This window comes from Diabrotica virgifera, chromosome 4, assembly GCF_917563875.1.
Source record: "Diabrotica virgifera virgifera chromosome 4, PGI_DIABVI_V3a".
Lineage (NCBI taxonomy): Eukaryota > Metazoa > Arthropoda > Insecta > Coleoptera > Chrysomelidae > Diabrotica > Diabrotica virgifera.
In genome coordinates this window covers 245,949,747-245,975,180 of record NC_065446.1, presented here as the reverse complement: position 1 = coordinate 245,975,180, position 25,434 = coordinate 245,949,747, and the positions used below count along the sequence as shown (strand labels likewise).

The following is a 25,434-nucleotide window of genomic DNA, read 5'->3' as shown; positions in this document are numbered from 1 at the left end:
GACTGGAATAACTGTTTTACCAATTGGTTTGAACGTATGCAAAAGTGTATCGATCTTGGTGGGACATATTTTGAAAAGCAATAAAGTATTTTATTTCTATATATTTTTTGTTTTTATGGTTATATAAAAAAACTAATAAGCCAACGTTTAAAAGAGCATTCAAAAGCCCTTTTGGCAATTTTGTAACAATCTTTGTTAGCTCTTTTTCAAGCCTCTACCATAGTTTTTATTTTAATATTACAATCATTAAAATTTGTCACCTTGTTTTTCTTTCTTTTCTTTTGTTTTGAATCTTCTTGTTATTTTAGTCTATTGTACATGGTAAAAATCAATTTGAAATTTAGTCTATTCCCTTTTGGCTGGAAGAAATATGCAGATTCGACGAAAATGTACGCGATGGCATTATCTCATAGAGTCGGCCCTTAGGGACGGCACTCTGATGACTGTATTCAGGATAACTTGGCGGCGGTAATTCGACGGAATAAGAGGTAACAGTAGTCCAAATCAATATTGGTTAGTGCAAACGGCGGCGGCGATAGTCAACCTGCGGTGATAGAACACGTCGATATGAATTAGAGATATATACCTGGTTTAATAACAATATTTTTGATGTTGGGTTGTTCCGAGAAAATTTCATATATGTATGTAAATTAGCTCTACAAGCCATGTGAGCTCCCTGATTGCTGTTGTCATAGTGAGGAAGGGGTCTTTGAACCTCGATAATAATTCTTCTTCTGTAATTATGTGCTTAATTAGATCATTAGTTTGTAATAGGAATAGGCCATGTCTAAGTGGCTCATCGCAATATCTGATAATGTGGAATCCACAGATATTTTCGATTAAACCTCAGCGTGTATTATTTTCCGAATATTTTCATTGTCCCTTTAATTCCCTTATTCGTTCTTCTTTATTTTATTTTTGAAGTTATACTTCTTTAGACGCGTTGGGAGTAAATTTATATGTGCGCGAATTTATCAAAAGTCTTGGTCTTGGGCGCAGCTGAAACGTTATACGTGCTCTGATTGGGTAATTACAATGACCTGTCAACAATTGTTCAATATGTCGGTTATTTTATTAATACGTCACTGGTTATGGGTAAACAAATTGTGTGTAGGTATATTAGTTTTTATTGTTGTGAGGACAGAGACAAAAAGCAAGTTTATAATTGCAGTGACTTTTTAAATAGTTTTTAAAAGTAACAGGTACTTACCTAATTGTAAATGTTTCAGTATTGTAATAAAAAATCACATACCTATTTGGAAAATGTACCTAGCTAGTAGGTAATGCTTTGATTTACATAATTTGATTACCATCAAAATTTCTACCAATCTTCATCTAATATGTTGCTTTTGTAGTCTATATTTTGTTATATTTTAATATTTTAATTCCACAAGAATCAAACTTATTTAATTAAGCTAAGAGAATATGCAACTGTCAAAAAAGTTTAAAACTCGTTGTTATATCTTCCCACATCATTCATATGTCTGGATTGCTAAATTCTGCGTGTGGTGAGTTCAAAATCTAACAACCTGATAGACGCAGGTTCAATCCCCAATGCAAATTTTTATTTTTTTTATACATTTTATGATTGTAACTATATTTATTATGTTTTTTTTTCTCAGAAAATACGTATTTAGTTAAAATTTTTGTCAACAATGATTGTTCAGAAATCATTTCTTTGTTTCATTTTTCAATGTGTTTGCGTGTGTTTTATTCTTTTATTTTTTAATTTTTGGTAATGTTTTAATAAAACTTTTTGGAAAGCAGTAAGTATTAAAATTAGTTTAATATTTAAATAAAATATAAATAATCTGTTTAAAGTATATTGATTTCGTTGAAATCATATAATAGAAGTGTAACTTCTTACGTGCGTACAAAGTACACACACATTCTTCTTTTCCAGTTTATCATATCCATTCTTTTTAAATCTTCCACCATCTCAGATTTCCAGTTCATCCTCAGTCGATTCCTTGTTCTCTTTTCTCCTATTGAAATAGTTATAATTTATCATGTATATTGTAATGATATATTATTTTTGATATTTATAATGGGTATTATTGTGAAATAGGGTTTTTGTCGCGGTTCTGAAAGAATTAGTTTGTTAAATAGTTTTTTAAATGTTTTTATTATAATATAAATTTAACATAAAATTGAATATTTAAATGTGATAACAAAAAAATAGAAATCTAAATTTGAAAAACAAAAATTTTAACTTGAAAAACTTCCTACAGTTAAATAAAACAAATTCCAGTACCTTCTAATTTCTGTCACTGAATGCCTTCTTATTAATATTTTATAAAATTTGAATTGTTGGATGGCTGAAAAATTATTGGATGTAAGACCAGGTCAATTGTCACTGTCAAAACTGTCAAATAAAATATTTCTTTTCTTTCTTCTCAATATTTTAATTCAACTTTCAACTCCAGGATCAGGAACCAGGATACTATTATTAATGATTAATTATTTATATGGGAAATAAGCCACAATTAAAATGAAAAAAATAATTTTATTAACGTTTCGACGCCCAAATCGGGTGCCGTTGTCAAAATACAAAATATTACTAAATAAACAAAAATGTTGTTGCTAAGCAAAAAAATTCTTCTAATAATTTATTTAATCTGACTCATTTATATTGGCAATTTAGACATATATTATACATTTTAAAGTAGAAGACTTTAAAATGATATTGCTAATATTTATGAGTTGCGTTCCTGGGACGACTTACTGAAAGATAGTTCATTTGATTACATGAAATCAACCCCAACTCAAGAATATCCGTCACAAAAAAATTATAGCATGTGATCTGTCTTTAAAAAGACAACCAAATGCAACGACAGTAAAATTCTCGCGTTAGAGACTTCATAGTAAATTATTTATTATTATTTCAGATTAAATAAATTATTAGAAGAATTTTTTTGCTTAGCAACAACATTTTTGTTTATTTAGTAATATTTTGTATTTTGACAACGGCACCCGATTTGGGCGTCGAAACGTTAATAAAATTATTTTTTTCATTTTAATTGTGGCTTATTTCCCATATAAATAATTAATCATAAAAATGCCACAAGAAAATAGCTTCAGAACAACTATTATTAATATATTATTTCAAAAATTATAAATATTTACAATTATGGATACTTCACAAATTCTTCTTTATATTTCTAATAAACTATCCACACTATGCTGGTTCAAATTCAAGATACATAGTATTTTTATATATTAAAGGATACTTTACCAAATTATAAGTAAGTTTTCTTCAAATATTTATCTAATTTCTTTTCGATTATACCAAGTTTATCATGTTTATGCTAAATTATTGTATTTTCTGTTATTTTCAAATCTTTTTCTCTATCAAATTTATAGCTTCATTTCTAATTTCTCGACTGCCTTCTTTTGTCATTGTGACACCTCTTTTTATCCAATTTTTATTCCAGAACATTCCAAACGAAAAACAAAACATTATGACAAATAGAAAACTTCGATTCCTTCTTTTTTTAATATACTATGTCAAATTAGTATGTCATCCACCATCCTATAGAGTTCTTTTTGTTTTATTATTTATTTTAATTGATTTTAAGGCATTTCAGATCAGAATTATTACTTCTGTATAAAACTAACATCTTAAATGTTAAATATTATTATTTTAACCTATAATTATTGTTTGAAATGTCCATTTATCTATTTACATTATCTCAATTATTAAAAAAAACAAATATAAGTCCCTACATAAGGTTTTAATAAATTTCTTATGCTAATTTTGAATGTCCTCATATAAATGATATGATCTTTAATACATTTTATACTATTCTATGGTATATTTTCTATAAATTACATCTATAATCGCCATTTCAGTCCATTTTGGTTTCTAAACACTTTAATCGGATACTACGTTCTCTGATCGATCTTCGACATACTCTGTTTTAGGGCATAGTCATATCGTTACAATATGTATATATCTTAATGATGTGTATCTAACAAATGGCGAACAATGGGAAACGTGTAAACAATATTAAAGAAGCAGAATATAATTTTTTAAGACTAAACCGACAATCATCCATCACGTAATGAATGGTTAAATGTGAGGACATTACCTGAAGAAATAATGATGCGTAATGCATAATATATTACAATTCAAGTTGATTATCGAGTTGAAGTTGACTATTCCTATAATTCGATATCTACACCAGTCCCTGACAAGTCCAATTGTTTATTTCATTTGTTTATCGTAGTAATCCTATTCTACCGTCTTAAATAGCTACAAAGAATATTAGGAGACTTTTCAAATAAGGTGCCCCGTGACTTCGGTTTGTACTAAGTATGTATATTCTCATTTTAAACATTTATTGACTTACACCGATTATTGCTCAGTTTCACATTATAAGAATTTAAACGTGCGAGAGTTAGAACGCACACCGACATTTCAATGGTGGCTCATGTAATCATAATGGAGCCTTTCTCACCCCAGGCAACCAAACGACGTTTTTTTAACGTAGATAATACGCCATAAACATGACCAATTGACGTGTTTTTATGACGTAGTACCGACGTTGAAAATCACGTGTATTTGTCTCATCGATTTGACATCAAAAAGGTGACGACTTTTATACGTCGGTAAAATCACGTCTTTAATACTTTCAAAAAGTGACCTCTTTCAGATGTTTCAAAATAGGTAGTATAAAAAATAGGTAACATGAAACCCGTTCTACGTCCCATGTGTCGAAGCTATTATACTAAAATTTGTTTAAGATCATTTGTGCATTAGAAGCAACCTAACATTGATTGTACCAGCCCTTGCATTATAGAATTTTCACTATTTGTATAAGTATACCTACCTACTTACTGTGTCAAAACTGAAACAATATATATAAACTAATAAATAATTTATTAACAAATTATCCAGCATAATTAATGCCTAAATTTAACGCTATCCATTAAATCAAAAAGAATCATGAACAACTCATTTTGGAATACATGTATACCTACAGTAGTATCTGTAGTATCTATTTAATTAAACTCGATAACACATAATTAGTTCATTTACAGAAAATAAACATAACCTCAAACAGTTGTCAAGAATCATATTGCATTCAACTAACTCACTGAGCAAAAACGAATACAAATCTCTTAATTAACACGTTTCTTCAACTAAATATCTAAATGAAAAGTCTTATTTTATTACACAAGACACAAACCACGTACACAATAAATGAGAAATTTCTTATGAACATTATTTAACGAAATTGTTTGGAGTAGATAATACAAACAAGCTCCTCCCAATCTTGTGACGTCAGACTTAAACTGTCTGAAATAAAAACGTTTTTTAAACGTATTTTAAACGTCATTAAACTTACGTATTAAAAATCACTTACAAAAGACGTCTATATGACGTAATTTTTAAACACGTGTATATATTCAACCAAAACTGACGTTACCTCGACGTTATATGACGTCACTTGGTTGCCTGGGACTAGACGGTGGTTGGAACGTTCGGTGAAGTCGCCGTCCCTCGCTTACAACAACAGACGGCAGCCGTGCCGTCTTTACGCACCCAGTAGCATAGGGGACTTAATGCATCCTTTCATATGATACTGTCGTTCAGTCGCACGAAGGTAATTTTCTTGGTTGTTTGGCACATTATTTTCATTTACGCTTTGTGGTTGTTTGAAGTAGGTGCATATATTTTATATTATGATATCTGAGATTGACAGTGAAATATTAATAACGTTAATTGAAGCGAGACCTGTTCTTTGGGACAGAACAATAGAAATATATAAAGATAGAAACTTAACGAGAAATGGTTGGAATGGTGTATGCCGTGCACTTAACAATGAATTTGACGAATTAGGTGATAAAGAAAAAACCACATTTGATAATAGTCCATGTGGTGAGACCGCTCTCGTCTGAAAAAAATTTCTGATTCGGTTTCTTTGTGGATTCCTATTCAAAATTGTCCCCTTTAAACAAATCTGAAGGGTGCCGGACGAAATTTTTGGGCAGAAATTGTTTAAACAATTTTTTTAAACAAATACAAAAGATTACGGTTTTTGCTCTGGAACATAAATTTTTTAGGTTTGTTGGGTCATTTTAGACGAGAAAGGTATCTTGTAATTTTTCTTAAAAATTGATAGTTTTCGAGTTATAGGCGATTTAAAATCTGAAAAATGCGAAAATACGCATTTTCGAGGCCTAAAAACTCATATTTGAATGAGTATTTTTGAGGTTTCCAGATACTTAAATTGAAGATTAAACATTCAGCCTCAAGATTCTGAAGAGTGGTTACGTCTAACCTTAATTCATACCGTTGTTTTTTAATTGTTAAATATGCGTGTTTATCCGATTTTTTTGCCGGTGCGGCGAGCTCTATTTCAAAAATCTCCTATTTTACTCCAAAAAATATTTTCTCTAGATTTTTTGGAATATTCTAAATAAAATAAGTTTCTTGACATTTTTCTCAAAAATTAATAGTTTTAAAGTTATAAGCGATTTAAAATCCGAAAAATTCCAAAAAACGCATTTTTGGATTTTAAATCGCTTATAACTTTAAAAATGTTAACTTTTGAGAAAAATATCAAGAAACTTATTTTATTTAGAATATTCCAAAAAAAAACTAGAAAAAATATTTTTCGGGGGAAAATAGGAGATTTTTGAAATAGGGCTCGCCGCACCGGCAAAAAAATCGGATAAACACGCATATATAACAATTAAAAAACAACGGTATAAGTTAAGGTTAGACGCAATCACTCTTCAGAATCTTGAAGCTGAATGTCTAAACTTCAATTCAAGTATCTGGCAACCTCAAAAATACTAATTTAAATATGAGTTTTTAGATTAGATTTAAATATGAATTTTTGAGAAAATTTACAAGATACCTTTATTGTTTAGAATTACCCACAAAATTTAAAAATACATGTTCCGGAGCAAAAAAAGTGATCTTTTGTATTTGTTTAAAAAATTGTTTAAACAATTTCTGCCCAAAAATTCGGCCCGGCACCCTTCAGATTTGTTTAAAGGGGACATTTTTGAATAGGAATCCACAAAGTAACCGAATCAGAAATTTTTCCAGACGGGAGCGGTCTCACCACATCAACTATAAGTACAGCAAAATTATTTATATGTTACTGATAACAACAATAATTAAAACTGCTAAGTATATTATAATAAACTTTATTTTACATAGTTGCAATTAACGTTGAGTATAGAGGGTGTTCTATCAATATGAGTGAATATAAAAATATATAAACCGTATATTTTTGCGTTAACAGGATGGACCGAATGAATTATTTGAGATAAAGTAACCAGAACGCTATAATTTGATTTCGCTCCATATAACTATACCTTTTATTCTACGAAATTATATTTAGTTTTATAGGGTAAACGACTCGGTGAAGACTGGAGTAGGGCGGCGGTCATGTCTTGTGTGAAATTATCTAAAAACAACATTTAAAACTAGGGGAACAACATTTAAAAACGAGTGGATGGCAGAGGGTCTTTTAAATTCTGTACATGAAAAACATAGATTGTAATGCTGTTCTGAAGCTATTTCCTTGTGGCATTTTTGTAATAAACTATTCTAAACGTGACATAAGCCACAATTTAACTAAAAAAATTTTTATTACCGTTTCGATGCCCAAATCGGATGTCGAAACGTTAATTACATAAGACTAAGTTTTCACTCTAATGGCATATAACATATCCCACCAGAATGAAAACAATGGGAACCTTCTCTGGTTACACCTCCGAGGCTTCTACAATTTGCAAGCCATACGGATGCTGAGACTAAGGAAGATGAGGGAATTCTACAATTTACAATTCACGTCACATCTGCTCAGCGCGGTAAAGTTCCAACGAGACTGGTTCCCTTCATACTCCACACAGAGTAAAAATGGTTATTCATTTTTGTTAATTACATAATTTTTTAAGTTAAATTGTGGCTTATTTTCCATTTAGAATAGTTTATTACATAAATTGTATTAGCTAATTCAAGATCCCACAAATAACTTAGTAGAACAACGATTAAAAAAACAAATTAAGACTTTTAATTAAAAACATACGAAATAATAATTGACGAATAGAAATTGCAAATGAATTAATGACGAATACAGTACATTAGGACAAAAGTAAGGACAAAAAATACCCATTTTAATGATACATCGTAATGATACATATCAGACATCGTATCATGTACCTACCTCAGCCACAAAGTGTAAATAAAAATAATATACCAAACAACACAGCAAAATATCTTCGTGCGACTCAATTCTTATTGTGTGAAAAGGATAGGTGCGTCAAAACTACCGCACGAGACAACCCTCGCACGTTCAAAATTTTTATAATGTGAAACTGAGCAATAATCGGTGTAAGTCAATAAATCTTTAAAATGAGAAAAGAAGATTAATGTACATACTTAGTACAAAGCGAAATCACGGGGCACCTCATTTGAAAGGCTTCTAAGGCATCGACTTAAAAAATCGATTACGTCATTAAGCCAACATTGATGACGTAATGTTGTCCAGCACATATGTAGAAATTTATGGTTAATCAGAAATAAAAGTTGACGTGTTTCTGTTTCTCTTCTGTTTCTGTTTCTGAAATAATGAATTTATTCCATAGAGGCAATGGCGGATCCAGGGAGGGGGCTCCGAGAATTTAAAAAAATATAAATTTAAATATTTGCAGTTCAAATGTTTTTAATTTCAAACACATGTACAAAACAGGGTTTAAATATGTTTTCTGGACTAGAATTGAACAAAGACAGTAACAGAAGCTTCAAGAATGACATAGGATGTTTTATAAATCAAAATGTTGATAATTTTACAAAGTGCCAATTGTTAGAACGACCTTGACAGCCATCAAAATCGTATCAATTTCCATATTCTATACACACAAAGAATAAAAAGAAATGAACCGTTACTTGGGTCACTAGCACTTAGAACAAAAGATTTGGTTAGTATTTTCGCACATTCAACAGGAATTGTTTTACAAGTATTTTGCATTTTATTTTTCTAATGAAAAATATGGTCACATTAAAGGGATGACAGCCCAAAGCCTTGTCATGAAACCTTTAACATCTTTCAGCAAACTCATGACCAAAGACGAAGCCATACAAACCCATGAAAAAACATCAGACCACAAGGACTGCGTTCAGCTTGAGCTGGATTTTCTACAGTTTCTAAGTTATCGCAACTTTTAAAAGTCTGTCATTAACCGGATATACTCTCAGAGGTCTAAACAGACACAAAAAAAAATAAAGAAAGCTACGACCAATAGTAGGGTCTATAGTGTTCTTATCTTAGGTCGGCAAAATATTCCTCTAAGAGACCATCGTGATGATGACATTCTGCTTCTGGACGAAGATACTGGAACTAGCAATGTGGGGAATTGTTAAGGTTTAAAATCGCATCAGGAGATAAGACTCTTAAATAACACCTATCCACAGCATCTTTCTGAGCAACATACATTAGTAGCACCAGTTAAAATTAATTAATAACATGTTGTGGTGAAGAAATAATTGAACAAATATTGAATCGGGTTCAAAGTGCAAATTATTAGATACTCTGCCTGTCATATTTGACGAAACGACCGACGTATCCCACGTGGAACAGCTTTCTCTACATTTGAGATACATACACAATAACAACATTCGTGAAGACTTTGTCAAGTTCATTGACGCTTATGAGAACCTAAAAATAATTAGTTAAAATTAAGAAAGAGGGAAAGAACAATGCCTGACAGGAGAAGCATTGGGAAAAATAGTATTAAACTTGTTAAAAGAACTGCACTTGGATCCGAAGAAATGTGTAGGAATCGGTACTACAGCATGAATGGTGAATTTTAAGGTACCTTTTACACACGGTAAAAGTCTGAAAAGTGCCTTAAAACTCACCATTGTAAGCCTAATTTTAAAAAATTACCCCCAGTACCTCCGGTACCTCTCCCTAAAAAAAGTTCATGGCCCCTCCCGAAAATCGGTCCTGGATCCGCCCTTATAGAGCTTTGCATCATACTCATACTGCATATCGAAGTTACAGAGACGAAAAAAGTAGGTATTTAAATAAATTATTGAAAAATATAAGACCGCAAACTAAATTCAGGTAATGATAGACACGAAAAACAACATAACATCAATGTATTATATTACATTTATACGTCTAATAAATGAATCGACTTGTACCAATAGGATAACATCAGAACGTTCAGTGGATCGAACAGCAACTTTTATTAATTCTAAAGTTTGTTCGGACCACGCAAGAAAATATATTAGAAATTTTACCTCATTTGAACGAGGGTAAAGGTCAGAGTATCCTCCAATATGAGAAGCATCTGTGTTAATTGAATTCGACAGTAAAAGAGAATATTGATTCTCTTTCGTGCCCTTCGTCAGCTCTGGTGACAACTAAATTGCTATTCTGCCAAAAAACTTTTTTCGTTTTTGTTTTTACATTATAAAAAGTCTAACTACTTCCTGGATAATATTAAACTACAGTCCGTCTAATTTACTTACCGTTGCACGTCATTATCTACGTTAGAGGTCTAAGTTGACATTGTTGCCCAATTACAAAAAATTCTTGAATTCATTTTACATCAAATACATCACCTAATTTTTGAGATAGTGGATTATACAGCAAAACAAATTAATATTCAATGTAAATAAATAAAAACTTTAGAAATAGAAAACAAGAAATAACTTAAAATCTTACGTTAAAATACATAATGAAAACAGTAAATATAATAAAACAAATACTTATAGTACAGAATAAAAACAAATATGAAGTGTAATCAACGCAACTGTCAAATAAATGTTACCAATTTATGCCAAAATATCACCTTCGTTCGATTACAGTTACAGTGTGTTCCGAACAAATGTGCTTTATAAAATCGCTTTATAATCCATTTATACAAATTAAACGAAAGATATTATTGTGTATTTCTTTAAGTTAACATTAATAGAAATCTGTAAATATTATTTCTACGCGTACACAATAAAATATTTCTAGTTGCTGTAAGTGCACGTGCAACGGTAAGTAAATTTGACGGAGTATAACTATTTATTATAATAAGGCAGTCAATGAGGGTATTTGCCTCCGAATTCCATCCTAATACATCGATTTACTTGATATTGTCACAGTAAGTAGTGAATAGCTCAAGAAACAAAGTCTACACTATACTGATGTGCGCTTTTATCTTGGGGTGAATTTCCACCACCCCTTCTAGGTGGAAATTTTTTTTTTGTAATAGCCACGAAAGCGGATAGAGAACCTAATTCTAAGCAATAACTATTCTGTATTTTTTTTTTCGAAAACTCAATACTTTTTGAGTTACGGTTGGTTAGAAATTGGCCATTTTCATTGAAAAATGACACCTTTGCGGAAGGTTTTTTGCGAATAACTTAAAAACTATGCATTTAACGAAAAAAACTATATAAAATATTGTTGTAACTTATAAAAAAACAAAGAGATTCGTTCCTTCATAAATCTTCTAGTTATAATACAAAAAGAGATATGGTAGGTGAGAAAAGTTTGTTTTTTTTTATGCATGCTTAAATCAGTGTATTCAACATAAAATAACAGAGAACATCGTTTTCCTTCTGCAATAGTTTTTATTATAGGGTTATTTCTATCTTCAAAAAGTTGGACAAGTTTAAAATGAATGGTTTTAAAAAAAATAAGATCAAATTATAGAGAGCATTTTTAAATTTTCTTAAAAATCTTCTTTTTCTCCATGTAACTCGAAAATGATACCGAAAAAGAGATACAAAAAAAGATACCGCACAAAAAAGTAGGGGTTTTTAGATAAAAAATTTGTTTTTATTTTTTTATTACTATCTCTTACCATTTTCAAGTTACAGGGAGAAAAAGAAGATTTTTTAGAAAATTTAAAAATGACCTATATAATTTAATCTTGTTTTTTTCTAAAAATAATTTATTTTAAACCCGTGCAACATTTTGGGCATAAAAATAATACTATAATAAAGGGTGTTGTAGAAGGAAAACGATGCATTTTAGTTCTGGTGGATGGGAGTTAAATATACTTCTCATTTTGTCTTAAAATACATTAGTTATAAATGTTTTTTTGCAGCATATCTCGGTTAGTTTGAATGTAATCGACCGTTAATATTTCTCATTTTAAAGGCTTTTTTTAAGCACTAAAAAAGTTATTGATAGCATTATACACCTAAAATCGACCATTTCGCTGTTATTGCAAGTTGAATACGCCAATTTCAGCATGCACCAAAAAACAATTTTTTTTCATCTACCATATCTCTTTTTGTATTATAACTAAAAGATTTATGAAGGAACTAGTCTCTTTGTTTTTTTTTTATAAGCTACAAAAATGTTTTTTATAGTTTTTTCAGTTAGATGCATAGTTTTTACGATTCGCAAAAAACCGTTCGAAACAGTTGTTATGTTTCAATGAAAATGGCTAATTTTCAACCACAAATAACTCAAAAAGTAGTGAGGTTTCAAAAAAAAATATGCAACAGTTTTTGCGTAGAATTAGGTCCTCTAGCCACTTCCGTGGTCATTTTAACCAAAAAATGTTCAACCCCCGAGAAGGGTTGGGAACCACCCCAAGACAAAAGCACACACCGGCATACGGTAGACTTTGAATTAGAAGATAATTAGAAGCTATTCGAAAAATTTCATTAAAATCCCTGCATTATACTGCATCAATTTCATCACCAGGATTTTTGAATTAAAGTGCGTAAGGAAATCGGCGAGTTACAAAATTTCACAAAAAAAGCGAATATTTCGCGAAATGAACGTGAAATCGAAAAACTAAAAAACACACGTGTTTAATATTTTTAAAAAATCTATCAAATGATATCAAACACGACCTCTTACGTAGGTTTGGTAACTTTAAAATCTTAAATAGGAGCCCCCAATTTTTATTGCAGATTCGGATTCTTTACGTAAAATAAACAACTTTTATTCGAGACATTTTTACGAATTATGGATAGATGGCGCTACAATCGGAAAAAACAATTATTGCTGGAAATGAAAAATTAAATTAAAAATGAAAAGTCCCCCACTTTATGGAAAACTTAACTAAACATTTTTTGGACCTACTCTTCACAATCCCATAGGTCCCCATAACGCCCGATTAACTGCAAATTTAGCATATTTTCCTCCCCCACTATAATATGTAAATACGAAATAAAGGTTTTCTATAGTGAACTTTTTAATGAAAATACTTTTAAACATGTACTATTTCCGGTTATACCGGTTACAGCGGAAATAGTCTCCAACTTCAGTATATGATTTACATTGCATTTTTCAATTTCTCGTTAAATAGTTTGTATTTCACTTTCTTGTTGGATTCTAGGGGTACTTTGTTGAGAATAAATTCGATCTAGGTGTTACCATTTTGGTGTTATTGACTTTTTTGAAAAAAATAATACGTGATTTTGTACTCTTGAGAAATTCAAAATATCTGAAAATAGGTAAAGCTAAAAACTTCAGTGTGTACGCTTTCATGGTATCATTGACCGAAATTTTTGAATTTGAGGTATGTAATTGGCAGTTTATTTATCTAGAAGAAAAATAATTAACAACGAGAGCATTAGAGAAATATTGATAATCAAACGAGTAATGACAGATTAGCAAAATACTATGTTTTTGATGGTGTTGAACCACACGACTGAATAGTAATTAGCTAGCAAAAACTCGCCTAGCGAAATAACGAATTTTTAACAACAAAAGGCAGGGTCGGCCTGAGAAAAATGTTTTGGACTATAATTATATTTAACAAAATAACTTTTGATATTTGAATATTTTAAATATAATGTCACAACCAACATTTACAAATCAATCTTCATCCACCAACACTCACCCGGATAATAATGATAGCTCCAATTTAAATAATATGAATACCTACAACGCATCTTATGCAAGCACTGTCTCAAAAAATATCTACAAGTATCCTAACAAGGACCAGGCACTTGTCTTCGGCTCTATTCAGGGAGAAAAACTTCAAGATTATCTTCTTCAATTGGGACCTCTGGTAAAACCAATAAACATCATTTTCTGTAGCAGAATTTCACACAACAGAATATGTGTTTATCTAACCAATAAATCACTGGTTGTGAGTTTTTAACTAATCATAGTCAAATTGTTGTCAATAATCAAGTCATCAGAGCAAGACGTCTAATTTCACCAGCGGACAGACTAGTATTATCGAATGTAATCCCAACGATCCCACATAAATCTCTTGTAACCTTACTGGAAAATATTGGATTAAAATTAGTTTCTCCAATAAACTTTCTTAGAATAGGTGCATCAAATGCAGAATACCAACACATACTCAGCTTCGGAAGACAGGTGTATATCGCTCCTTCCCCAGATATTACCATACCCGAATTCTTAGAAATAACACATGAGAATCTATCATATCATATCGTTTTAGCCCTAGACAGTCAACGCTGCTTCACCTGCAAACTATCTGGTCATGTTGCATCCCACTGCCCTTCGGGCAATATTTATCCACATACCCAACAATCATCACAACCCACACATAATGTTCAAATCCACATAAATTTCCACACAATAAATAATATTCTACCCGAAAGTTCCTCAGGAGTAGAAAATTGTGCAAAAGTCCCCAATACTGCTTTAATCACATCCAATCTGGTAACAAATCCAGATCACACTGCTCAATCTGGAAATATTTCAACCTCGGAAAAAACTACTAATTCAACAACTTCATCCGCAACAAAACGAACAGCTGAAGATATGTCTCCAGCTACTCCAGAAGAACAAATGCCACTCAATACTTCTACCTTCTATCTTCCCCAAACAGTCGTTCAGAAAAACAAAAAAATCCAAATCTAATACATCAGATCAGGAAATAGAACTTACTGAATCCATTATAAACTATATCGACTCCCATTCTCCTCCCTTCATAATCAACAGCCATCGGCTTAAACAGCTCCTAGAAAATAAATACGGATCGAAGGATGTTCTTAGCATTGCTGAAGACTTCACAGAAGATATTCCAAAGCTAATAGATATGTTAGAAGAACTTCATCCCCACGCAAACATTAAGAAGCTAAAAACTCGTATCACAAGGCTAAAAAACAAATTACTAAAGCAATCCCAAGATTTAAGTGATACCCAATCCGATATCTCAAATCCATCTCAAGATACCCAATAAATACATTCGAGTCGTTACTCCAGTGGAACTTAAATGGGTACTATACCGGTTTAAATATGCTACAGCATATCATAGCCCTCCATTCTCTGGACATATTGTGTTTACAAGAAACTCACTTCCGAGAGGAAAATGTCCACAAAATGAGGGGATAAAATGAATTCGTGAAAAACCGAAATGTACAAGTTGCGAGTGGCGGCGTAGCCATTTACGTCTCAAAGAATCTACAAGCAACACAACTTAGAATAAATACAAACCTAGAAGCGGCAGCCGTAAAAATTAAAGCACAACTAAATTACACCATCTGCAACATATACATTTCTCCTGACTTTGAACTCCTTACATTCTTCCATGAGATTTTAATGCCCACAATTACTCCTGGGGTTCTCAGAAAACAGACAGAATGGAACGAATTCTATCAAACATATTCAACACCATGAACATAAGTCTACTGAATGATGGCAGCGATACTAGATTCAATATAGCTACTGGCAATTCATCTAGCATCGATCTTTCATTATGTAGCCCAACTATTAGTCCTTACCTAGAATGGAGAGTTATGGATGACTTACTAGGCAGTGACCACTTTCCCATAAAACTAACGAATTCAAGTATAAAAGACAAAATATCAAACGGAGATAGTATCCATCACAAATGGAAAATAAAGAAAGCCGACTGGAGCTCCTTCTCAAAAATCATTGAGAATAACATATACAAAATTAATGAGTTGAAGGACGCAAATACAGCAGTAACTAAACTTAACGAAATAATTATAATAGCCGCTGAGTTTTCAATAGGAAAAACAAAGCATATCAAGAAATTTAAACCGGTGCCTTGGTGGAATGATGAACGTGTCGAAGCAATACAAAACAGCAAATCTGCTCTAAATAGATGTAGGAGGGAGAAAACTGCAACAAGTATAATTGAATACAAAAAACATAGGGAAAAAGAAAGATATATTACTAACAAAAGTAAAAAAGAGTCTTGGAAGAAGTTCGTCGGAAGCATAAACAGAAACAGAAACACTACAATATCATCGGCATGGAGGAAGATACAAGGTATTTATGGAAACAAAGCTTACCATAATGTCATTAAAGCATTAGATTATGACGGCAAATGAATAAACCAAACAAAAAAATAGGTGAAGCATTCGCACACTATTATCATAAGCTTTCCATAAACAGAAATATAACCAATGATAACATTGCTCTCCCTACGGAATTCAAAGAGCTTGGAAATCTTGATTCTCTAAACAAGCCACTGACAAAAGAAGAAATGGAGGAATCTCTCTCATCACTAAAAGACAGTTCTTCTGGTCCCGATGACATCCCTCTTATTTTTTTAAAAAATCTCCCAGAAACGGCGAAAAAAATCCTGCTGAACATCTTTAATCCCATGTGGAATAATATTGATTACCCCTTAATTTGGAAGAAAGCAACAATCATTCCCATACTTAAATCTAACAAATCTTCACTCTTGCCTGAATCTTACAGGCCAATCTCCCTAACCTGCTCCATAAGTAAATTGATAGAAATCATCATCATTCTTTTTGCCTTTTCCCTCGACTTCCCTAATTGCATTTCTCCACACAACTCTATCTTGGGTCATAGCAATGTTAATCCCCTTTACCAACATGTCCTGCCTTATCGTCTCCCCCCAGGTCTTCTTTGGTCTTCCTCTCCTACTCCTTCCAGGAATCTGTACTTCAGCTATTCTTCGTGTTGGGTGATTAACGTCTTGACGACGTTGAACATGACCAAACCATCTTAACCTATGCTCTCTCATTTTGGCATCAATTGTTGCCACACCTAGACTTCCCCTAATATACTCATTTCTAATTTTATTCTTCTTTGTCACTCCACTCATCCATCTAAGCATTCTCATTTCCGCCACATGCATTCGTTGTTCCTCTTTCTTTTTCACTGCCCAACATTCAGTTCCGTGCATCATAGCGGGTCTTATGGCTGTTTTATATAATTTTCCCTTCAACTTCATTGGAATTTTTCTGTCACACAACACACCATTCGCTTCTTTCCACTTCATCCATCCAGCCCTAATTCTACTGCATGCATCTACATCTATTTCTCAATTACTCTGTAATACCGATCCTAGGTACTTAAAACTATTGCTTTTCACAATCATTTCACCATCCAAAGCTACCATTTTATTTGTAGTAACTCCATCTTTAAATGAACATTCCAAATACTCTGTTTTTTCCTACTAAGTTTTAAACTTTTTTCCTCCAGAGCTTGTCTCCACTGTTCCAGTTTTTGTTCTCTTTCACTATTTCCTATTAACACTACATCATCAGCATACATTAGGCACTATGGAATACTACCCTGTAGTTTCGCTGTTATCTGGTCCAAAACTAATGAGAATAAATAAGGACTAAGCACCGAGCCTTGGTGCAATCCTACTTTCACCTGAAATTTATCAGTCTCTCCCACACCTATCCTAACACTAGTCGTTACTCCCTCATACATATCTCTCACAATCTTTACATATTCGCCAGGGACTCCTTTCTTATTGACGGCCCACCACAGAATCTCTCGAGGAACTCTATTATATGCTTTCTCAAGATCAGTGAATACCATATGAGCGTTGGTCTTTTTATTCCTGTATTTTTCCATCAGTTGCCTTACAATGAAAATTGCATCTGTTGTTGATCTGCCCTGCATAAAGCCAAATTGATTATCGGATATTTCGGTTTCTTCACGTATCCGTCTATCAATTACTCTCTCCCATATTTTCATGGTGTTGTATTAAATAGTGTGTTGTTATGCCTTCTGGTCCCAATTAATTAAAACTCAGGTTTTCCGATAACATTATATTTAATTCGAAGTCGATGATTCACTACATAAGTTGTTTACAATATTAACTTGACCTATCCTATACGTGAATACCTTCCAACTACATCGATAATCATAATACTCTTTCTCGACCGAGTTAATGTTTATATACACATTTAAATAATAACAAAACATGACAATTCAATGTTACTTGCGGTTATTGATACAATAACAGATACTACATGGATTAATGACTTTGAATGAGTTTTAAACATCTTTTGTACAGGGTGATATTATAATACCATAGTGTGGCTAAGTAGTTTTATAGCCCTGTAGTTTGTGCATTGTTGTATGTCTCCCTTGTTTTTGTAGACAGGTACTAATATACTGCTTCTCCATTCGTCTGGCATTTGTCCAACTTCCATAATTCTATTAAATAGACCTGCTAGCCAACTTATTCCTGTCTCTCCCAATGCTCTCCATACTTCCCCAGGAATATCATCTGGTCCGACTGCTTTTCCTTTCTTTGTTTTTTGAAGCGCTTGAGCCACTTCCTCGTTTGTTATTCTGGTAACCATTGCTGTTACTGTCTCCGGTAACTCCACAGGCTGTCTGTCAAATTATTCATTTAATAAACTGTCAAAATACTTTCTCCATCTCTTTTGGCATCCTTTTCGTGAATTAGTATTTTATTATTTTCATCTCGGATACATCTAATCGGATTAAAATCTCTTGCTTTCTTTGCTCTCTGTTTGGCTATTATATATATATATATATATATATATATATATATATATATATATATATATATATATATATATATATTTGCTTCGCCTTCCCTGGTATCAAGTTGATTGTATAGGTTTGAATACGCTTCTGCTTTAGCTTTTGCTACTGCTACTTTCGCTTCCTTTTTGGCGACCATATAGTTTTGAACATCTATGTCCGATCTGGTTTCTTGTCACTTTTTATTTTAGTAAATTGTTAGAGTAAATTGCTAGCAAAAATTATTAATAAGAGAATAATATGGTTTTTGGAAACTCACAAATTATTTATTCCCGAACAATCCGGATTTCGACCATCTAGAAGCACACTTAATAACATCATTGACCTAGAAAGTCATATTCACGAAGCATTTGCTACTAAAGATAAATGTCTAGCAATTTATTTTGACATTAATAAAGCCTTTAATTCTACATGCCATAAAATCATCCTAAATAAACTACATCACTGGGGATTGAAAGGCAATATGATAAATTTCATACGCAATTTTTTATCTCGAATAGAATTTTAAGTCCGAATTTCTGGAACAATATCATCAACCAAGAAACAATTAAACGGCACACCACAAGGATCAATTCTCAGCCCAACTTTATTTTTAATTGCTATGAATGATGTCTTAAAAGGCTTAAAGAAACCAGTTGTAGCCAGACTTTACGTAGATGACATGATCGTGTTTATCAAGGAAAGATGTCTTAGCACCATGGCTCAAAGCCTTCAGCAATGCATAACATCCTTCGAACGTTGGTCTATAATGTCTGGGTACAATTTTTCCCAAAACAAAACAAATTGCATATTATTCTCAAAAAGAAACATAACAGAGCAGTAACGATCATCAATATTCCTATACAACCAGAAATTAAGCTATACTCCACACATAAATTTTCTGGGCATGATATTCGACGAACGTCTGTCGTGGAAAAATTACATTAAAACACTAACCTTTTCTTGCCAAAAGGGCTTAAATTTATTGAGATGCTTAGCAAACAAGTCTTGGGGATCTGATGGTCTAATGCTGCTAAAAATATACAGAAGCCTTATTCGATCGAAAATTGATTATAGATGTATTGCATACACATCTGCTCGCCCTTCAATATTAAAATGCTTAGATACTATACACAACACAGCATTAAGAATAATTTTAGGGGCTTACAGGACAAGGCCTGTAGAAAGCCTATACTGCGAACTGGGCGAACCAGCTCTATCTTTCAAAATCGGGAAAATCTACGCACGTGGTTCAACACAACCACTACAAATCTTTTTAGAGCAGCAGTGTTCAAAGTACAGATTTCCATGATGGTCGCCAACATCCGAAGCGGATAGGCACTACAAGAAGAAGAAGCCTTTACATGATAAGGTAGTCAATTAAGATGAAATGAAACAAATATTATCAAAGCAATTGACACTTGTATGGACATTAATAAAGGTACTGACATCAAGGGTAATTTCAAGAGAGATAAAATATATGTGTGTAAAATCTCAATGACACTAATTATAACAGTTCTAACTAATTATTAATAACAAGAACTGTTGCTGACCCTGGGTGTTAACATAAGAGAAAAAGAGCTGAATATACACAACCAAACTTACATGGAATCACTATGTATTTCAAACCAATATTTATTTCTTTTGCAAATAGGGTCAAGTGGGGCAATTACGAGACATTATTTAATAGTTCTGTCGCCAGGGGGGGTACAACGGCCTCCTTTATTCAGGTGGACTTACCCATGTTTTTTTTTTATGTATTTTGACCAGTAGAACACAATTTTTTGGGTAACAGTTGATCCGGATATCGATAAGATTGGTATAAACAAAGAACTTGAGGAATTACATAACAGCGATTTCTCGCAAAACAAAACATTTTTTTTGTATTTTTTGGATCATTATAAGGAAAAAATGTTCTTACAAGTTTTTTCGTAAGATGCATAGTTTTCGAGATAAACGCGGTTGAACTTTCAAAAAATCGAAAAATTGCAATTTTTGAACCCGAATAACTTTTGATTAAAAATAAAATAGTAATTTTGCTTACCGCATTTGAAAGTTCAAGTCAAATTATATCGGTTTTGATTATTTGCATAGCGCTTGAATGATGTTTTCAATGATCTCCCATTTAAAATCGAACGAGTATGTAGAGCACGATGTAGAAGGTACAGGTGCAAGCGAGGCTATTTCTACGTAGAATGCATTAAAACGCATGTATTCAGAAGTATTCAGAAAAGAGTTTTCAAAAAAAACATACAACAGTGTTTGCTTAGAATTAGGTTCTCTTGCTACTTCCGTGTTTATTTTGACCAACAAATTTTCCACCCCCGAGAAGGAATGGGATCCACCCCCAAGATAAAACCGGCATAGGATATTTTAAACTTAGGATATAGGACATAGGATATAGGTAAACTTTGTTTCTTAAGCTATTCCCTACTTACAGTAAAAATATTAAATAAATTGATAGATGAGTATAATACCTATCTGAGTTGTATCAGTTTAGATGTTACCAAAGGATGCCGGTGACCAGGTTTCTTTTTTAACTTTTCTACTTCAAAATATATAGTTAAATATTTACTAAAAATAAACTACTTACATCAACATGGAGTCCCGGCTGGGGAAATACTCTAGTGGGCGGTTCTTCCTTGGGCACATATCTATAGAACTCACCGCTGTCCCGGTACCACTTTACTGAATAGAGGGGGGAGCCCTCCAAGTCGTACTCACAACCAAGAGTCACCGAATGGCCCACGCGTACTGCCCGTGGTACGTTAAGACGCATTCCTTTCAGACTTTTGCTACTATTTATCCCTGCAATAAAATAATATCTATTTATTATGAGGATTATTAGGAGATTTTCTAAGAAATTTTCACATTTTTGCATAATAATTGATAGTTGATTTTCCTAAGATATAAACTTATTAACACAATAGAAAATGTTTTATATTATTGTCAAACCCCGAAGCTCCGGCGCTCCTAGGTTTGACTAGTCATCTAGTAAGCCCTTAGATCTTAGTAAAAGGCCAAATAAAGGACGTTTTTCGGTCTTTCACTCAAGAATTTTCTTCCAACCTAGTAGGCCAGGAACCGAAGCTTTTCACCTTGCAATTTTTCCAGAATGGATCGATTTGCTTTAAAATTTGAGAATAAGTAATAGATAGTCCAAGAATCAAAATCTATATGATTCTGAAAGGCGCTTTTACCATGGGGGTGGTTGCGACCTCATCTCCAGGGTGGAAATTTTTTATTATATTTTGACCGCAAAAGTTGACGATAACATTAAATGTTTTTTATTCTAAGTAAAACATGTTCTATACATTCATCGTCCCAAACTGGAAATATACGCAACATCAGAAAGGAAAGAAAGGAAAGAATCAACACATTAATAATACCTCTAGTCACTCCATTGAAATTTCTTCGCCAAACCAAGATGGAGAAAATCGCGATGTACATACAATTAAACACTATGAAATATACGAACCAAATGAATTCCAAACAGTAGAATCGTATAAAGGAAAACGGAAAAGAATAAACAATAGTCCAACGAACAAAGTAAAGGCAAAATCACGCATCGAAGAAAATAATACTGTCAAAATAAATAATCATTTTGAAGTATTAAATGAAATCCACGATGAACAAGAAGAAAAAGAAAAAGTCGTTCCTGTTAAAAAGGAAAAAATTGCACCATTTATTTTATACGGAGTTACCAAAGAAGTCCAAAAACTTTTAGGCTTAATAAAATCAGCAACAGTGGATTTTACTTACAAATTACTAACGGACAATAATATAAAATATTACCAAACACAGTTGAGAGTTACAAATTAATTAAAGAAACCCTGGATTCTAACAAAATAGTACGGCATACCTACAAATTACCGGAGGAAAAACTATACAGAGTTGTGCTAAGGAATCTTCATCATAGTTCTCCGCAAGAGGATATAATAGATGTCTTAAAAACGATCTCTCAATAAAATAAATGTCTTAAAAAACAATGTCTCATATTTCCTAAACCTGTTGACCAATTTAAGTGATTTTTTAAACATGCTAGAGCCTGATTCTTTAACAATACCACTGTAATAATATTGTTGCTATAATATGTTGCAATAATATTACCACAGGTAAATTTTCATTGTATACCGGGTGTACCAAACAAACTGTGTTTTTTTCTCAAAGTTCGCATCACCCTGTGTAATATTCTAGCATTTACAAAATACTGAAATTAAAATCCAACTATAGCCTTAAGTTTTCTTAATATTCTGTTTTTGGTTCATTCGTTTATGTTGGATAGTAAAAAAGGTAGGTACTTTAACAACTAGACATGTTCTTCATCAATATACGGTGTTTCTAAATAAGTGCGACAAATTTTAAGGTGATACAGTAGCGATCAACAGGAAGCAAAAACGGGTTCCAAGATTGCGGCTGTAATTTTGAATATTTTTTCGAGATATTTGGCACACGTATTCGTAATATAATAAAGAATGGCGGTATAGAGCCCAATTTGAAAAATATATAAATATGTGGATATAACTCTGTAATTAAGTACAATATTAAAAAAACGAGCCAATACCGCCATTAAGAAGAACAAAAAAATACACTTTCATCAAATAAACTTTTTTATACGATACCTAGATTTTGTGTCATTTTGGAACTAATAAAATTTTTTATTTCATTAGTAGCTCCAAAATGACACAAAATCTAGGCATCGGATAAAAAAGTTTATTTGAAGAAAGTGTATTTTTTTGTTCTTCTTAATGGCGGTACAGGTTCGTTTTTTAATATTGTATTTAATTAAAAAGTAATTTCCACATATTAATATATTTTTCAAATTAGGCTCTGTAACGCCATTCTTTATTATATTACGAATAAGTGTGCCAAATATCTCGAAAAATATTCAAAATTACAGCCGCAATCTTAGAACGCGTTTTCGCTACCTGTTGATCGCTACTGTTTCCTCTTATGGGGTTAATTTTGCATGAAAAAATAATGACTTTGACTTTATAAAAGTATGTCCGCAAATGTTTCGTTTCCAAGATACGGGATTTTGAAGTTTTTCTTACAAACTGACGATTTATTTATTCCTTTAAAACCAGTTGAGATATGCAAATGAAATTTGGTAGGTTTTAAGAGATAGTTATTGCGGATTTTTTGACATAAAATTAAGAATTTTATATTCACCATTAGCGTGCATACGGGAAATATGATTGGTCATATTGAATCGGCTAATGGTGAATATTAAATTCTTAATTGTATGTCAAAAAATGTGCAATAACTACGTCTTAAAACCCACCAAATTCATTGGCATAACTCAACTGTATTTAAAGCAATAAAATAAATCGTCAGTTTGTAAGAAAAAATTCCCGTATCTTCGTACCCCGTATCTCGAAAACGACAATACTGTCATTACTTTTCATGCAAAATTACTTCTTAAAGTTTGCCGCACTTATTTAGAAACACCGTGTATTAATGAAGAACATGTCTAGTTGTTAAAGTACCTAACTCTTTTATTATCCAACATAAACGAATGAATCAAAAAACAGAATGTTAAGAAAACCTGAGGCTATAGTTGGGTTTTAATTTAAGTATTTTATTATGCTAGAATATTCCACAGGGTGATGCGAACTTTGAGAAAAAAACACAGCTTGATTGGTACACCCGGTATACAGTTAAAATTTACCTGTTTAGCAACAATATAATTACAGTTGTAATGTCAAATAATCAGGTTTTAAGATGTTTAAAAAATCACTTAAATCGGCCAACAGGTTTAGGAAATATGAGACATCAAAAATGACCAAATTTTTAAGTGCGCCGATTTCTATGCACGTAAATTTAGAACAAAATGATATCCTTTCATATGGGTAATCTGCGATACATTGTTGAAATATTTTACTAGCGTCGCCCGTTTGGTACTTAGTACCTGTATTAACAGGTTACTTGATTCGTTGTCGACATTCATTTCACTCATCTCATAGTTGCCCGTTAGAGGTCAGTGTAACCATATTCCGGTGTAAATATTTGAATATTTATAATATCTTCTCGGCGTTTTGATTCAAATCAGTCTTATTGCGAAGCCCCCTTGATAAAGGGTAGACGTCGAAACACGGTGTCGATTTCAATCAAAACGAAACCGATTATTTTTATTTTTTCTAATTATAATATTACTTTTTCTGCCTTATCGCGCTTTTCGGCATCTTAATTATTTTCCAATGCTTTCAAACGATAACACGTAAGTATGAAATGCTTTATTGATATACATATTACAATATTATAAAATAATAAAGATCAATATATTAATTTCTAGACAAATTAAATAACTTTTGTTAATGTAAGCCGATACTATTGAAATACTTTGTCTCCCCATTATGTTATCTTTTACGACAGCCCAAAAGAAAACAAGTAAAAAAATGTAACATCGACATCTAGATACGACAAAAAGCGTAATTATCTACCGAGACAAACAGATTAATGAAAATGTTCATCGTCAGATGTTCCCTCCCATCTCGCCAAAGCAAAATTAACTTTTCATAAGAAAAGTTTATATAGCCATAGCTGCGATCAATATAGATAATAAGATTATTAGTGAGATTAGGATTGTGTCTGCGTAGAATGTGGGTATCATTATGTTTAACGGGGGGATTAAATTTGCCTTGCAGTTGTTTGGGAAAGAACTTGGTGGTTTTATTTAGGAGTAAAAGGGACGTTCAACTGTGACTCAGACCTTTGTAGTTTAGATGGCCGT

General features: G+C 32.2%; 1 protein-coding gene across 1 annotated transcript in view; it reads right to left on the bottom strand.

Annotated features, from left to right (window-relative positions):
• The window catches only part of LOC114334066 (uncharacterized), a 116,677-nt gene extending 92,017 nt beyond the window's left edge, over nucleotides 1–24,660 (bottom strand). Inside the window, exons 1-2 of the mRNA XM_028284078.1 lie at nucleotides 24,630–24,660; nucleotides 21,295–21,509 (exon numbers count right to left, since the gene is read on the bottom strand). Coding sequence (XP_028139879.1) covers nucleotides 21,295–21,509; nucleotides 24,630–24,660 — 246 coding nt within the window. The remainder of the gene's footprint in view (nucleotides 1–21,294; nucleotides 21,510–24,629) is intronic.
• Between the last annotated feature and the right edge of the window lie 774 nt (nucleotides 24,661–25,434).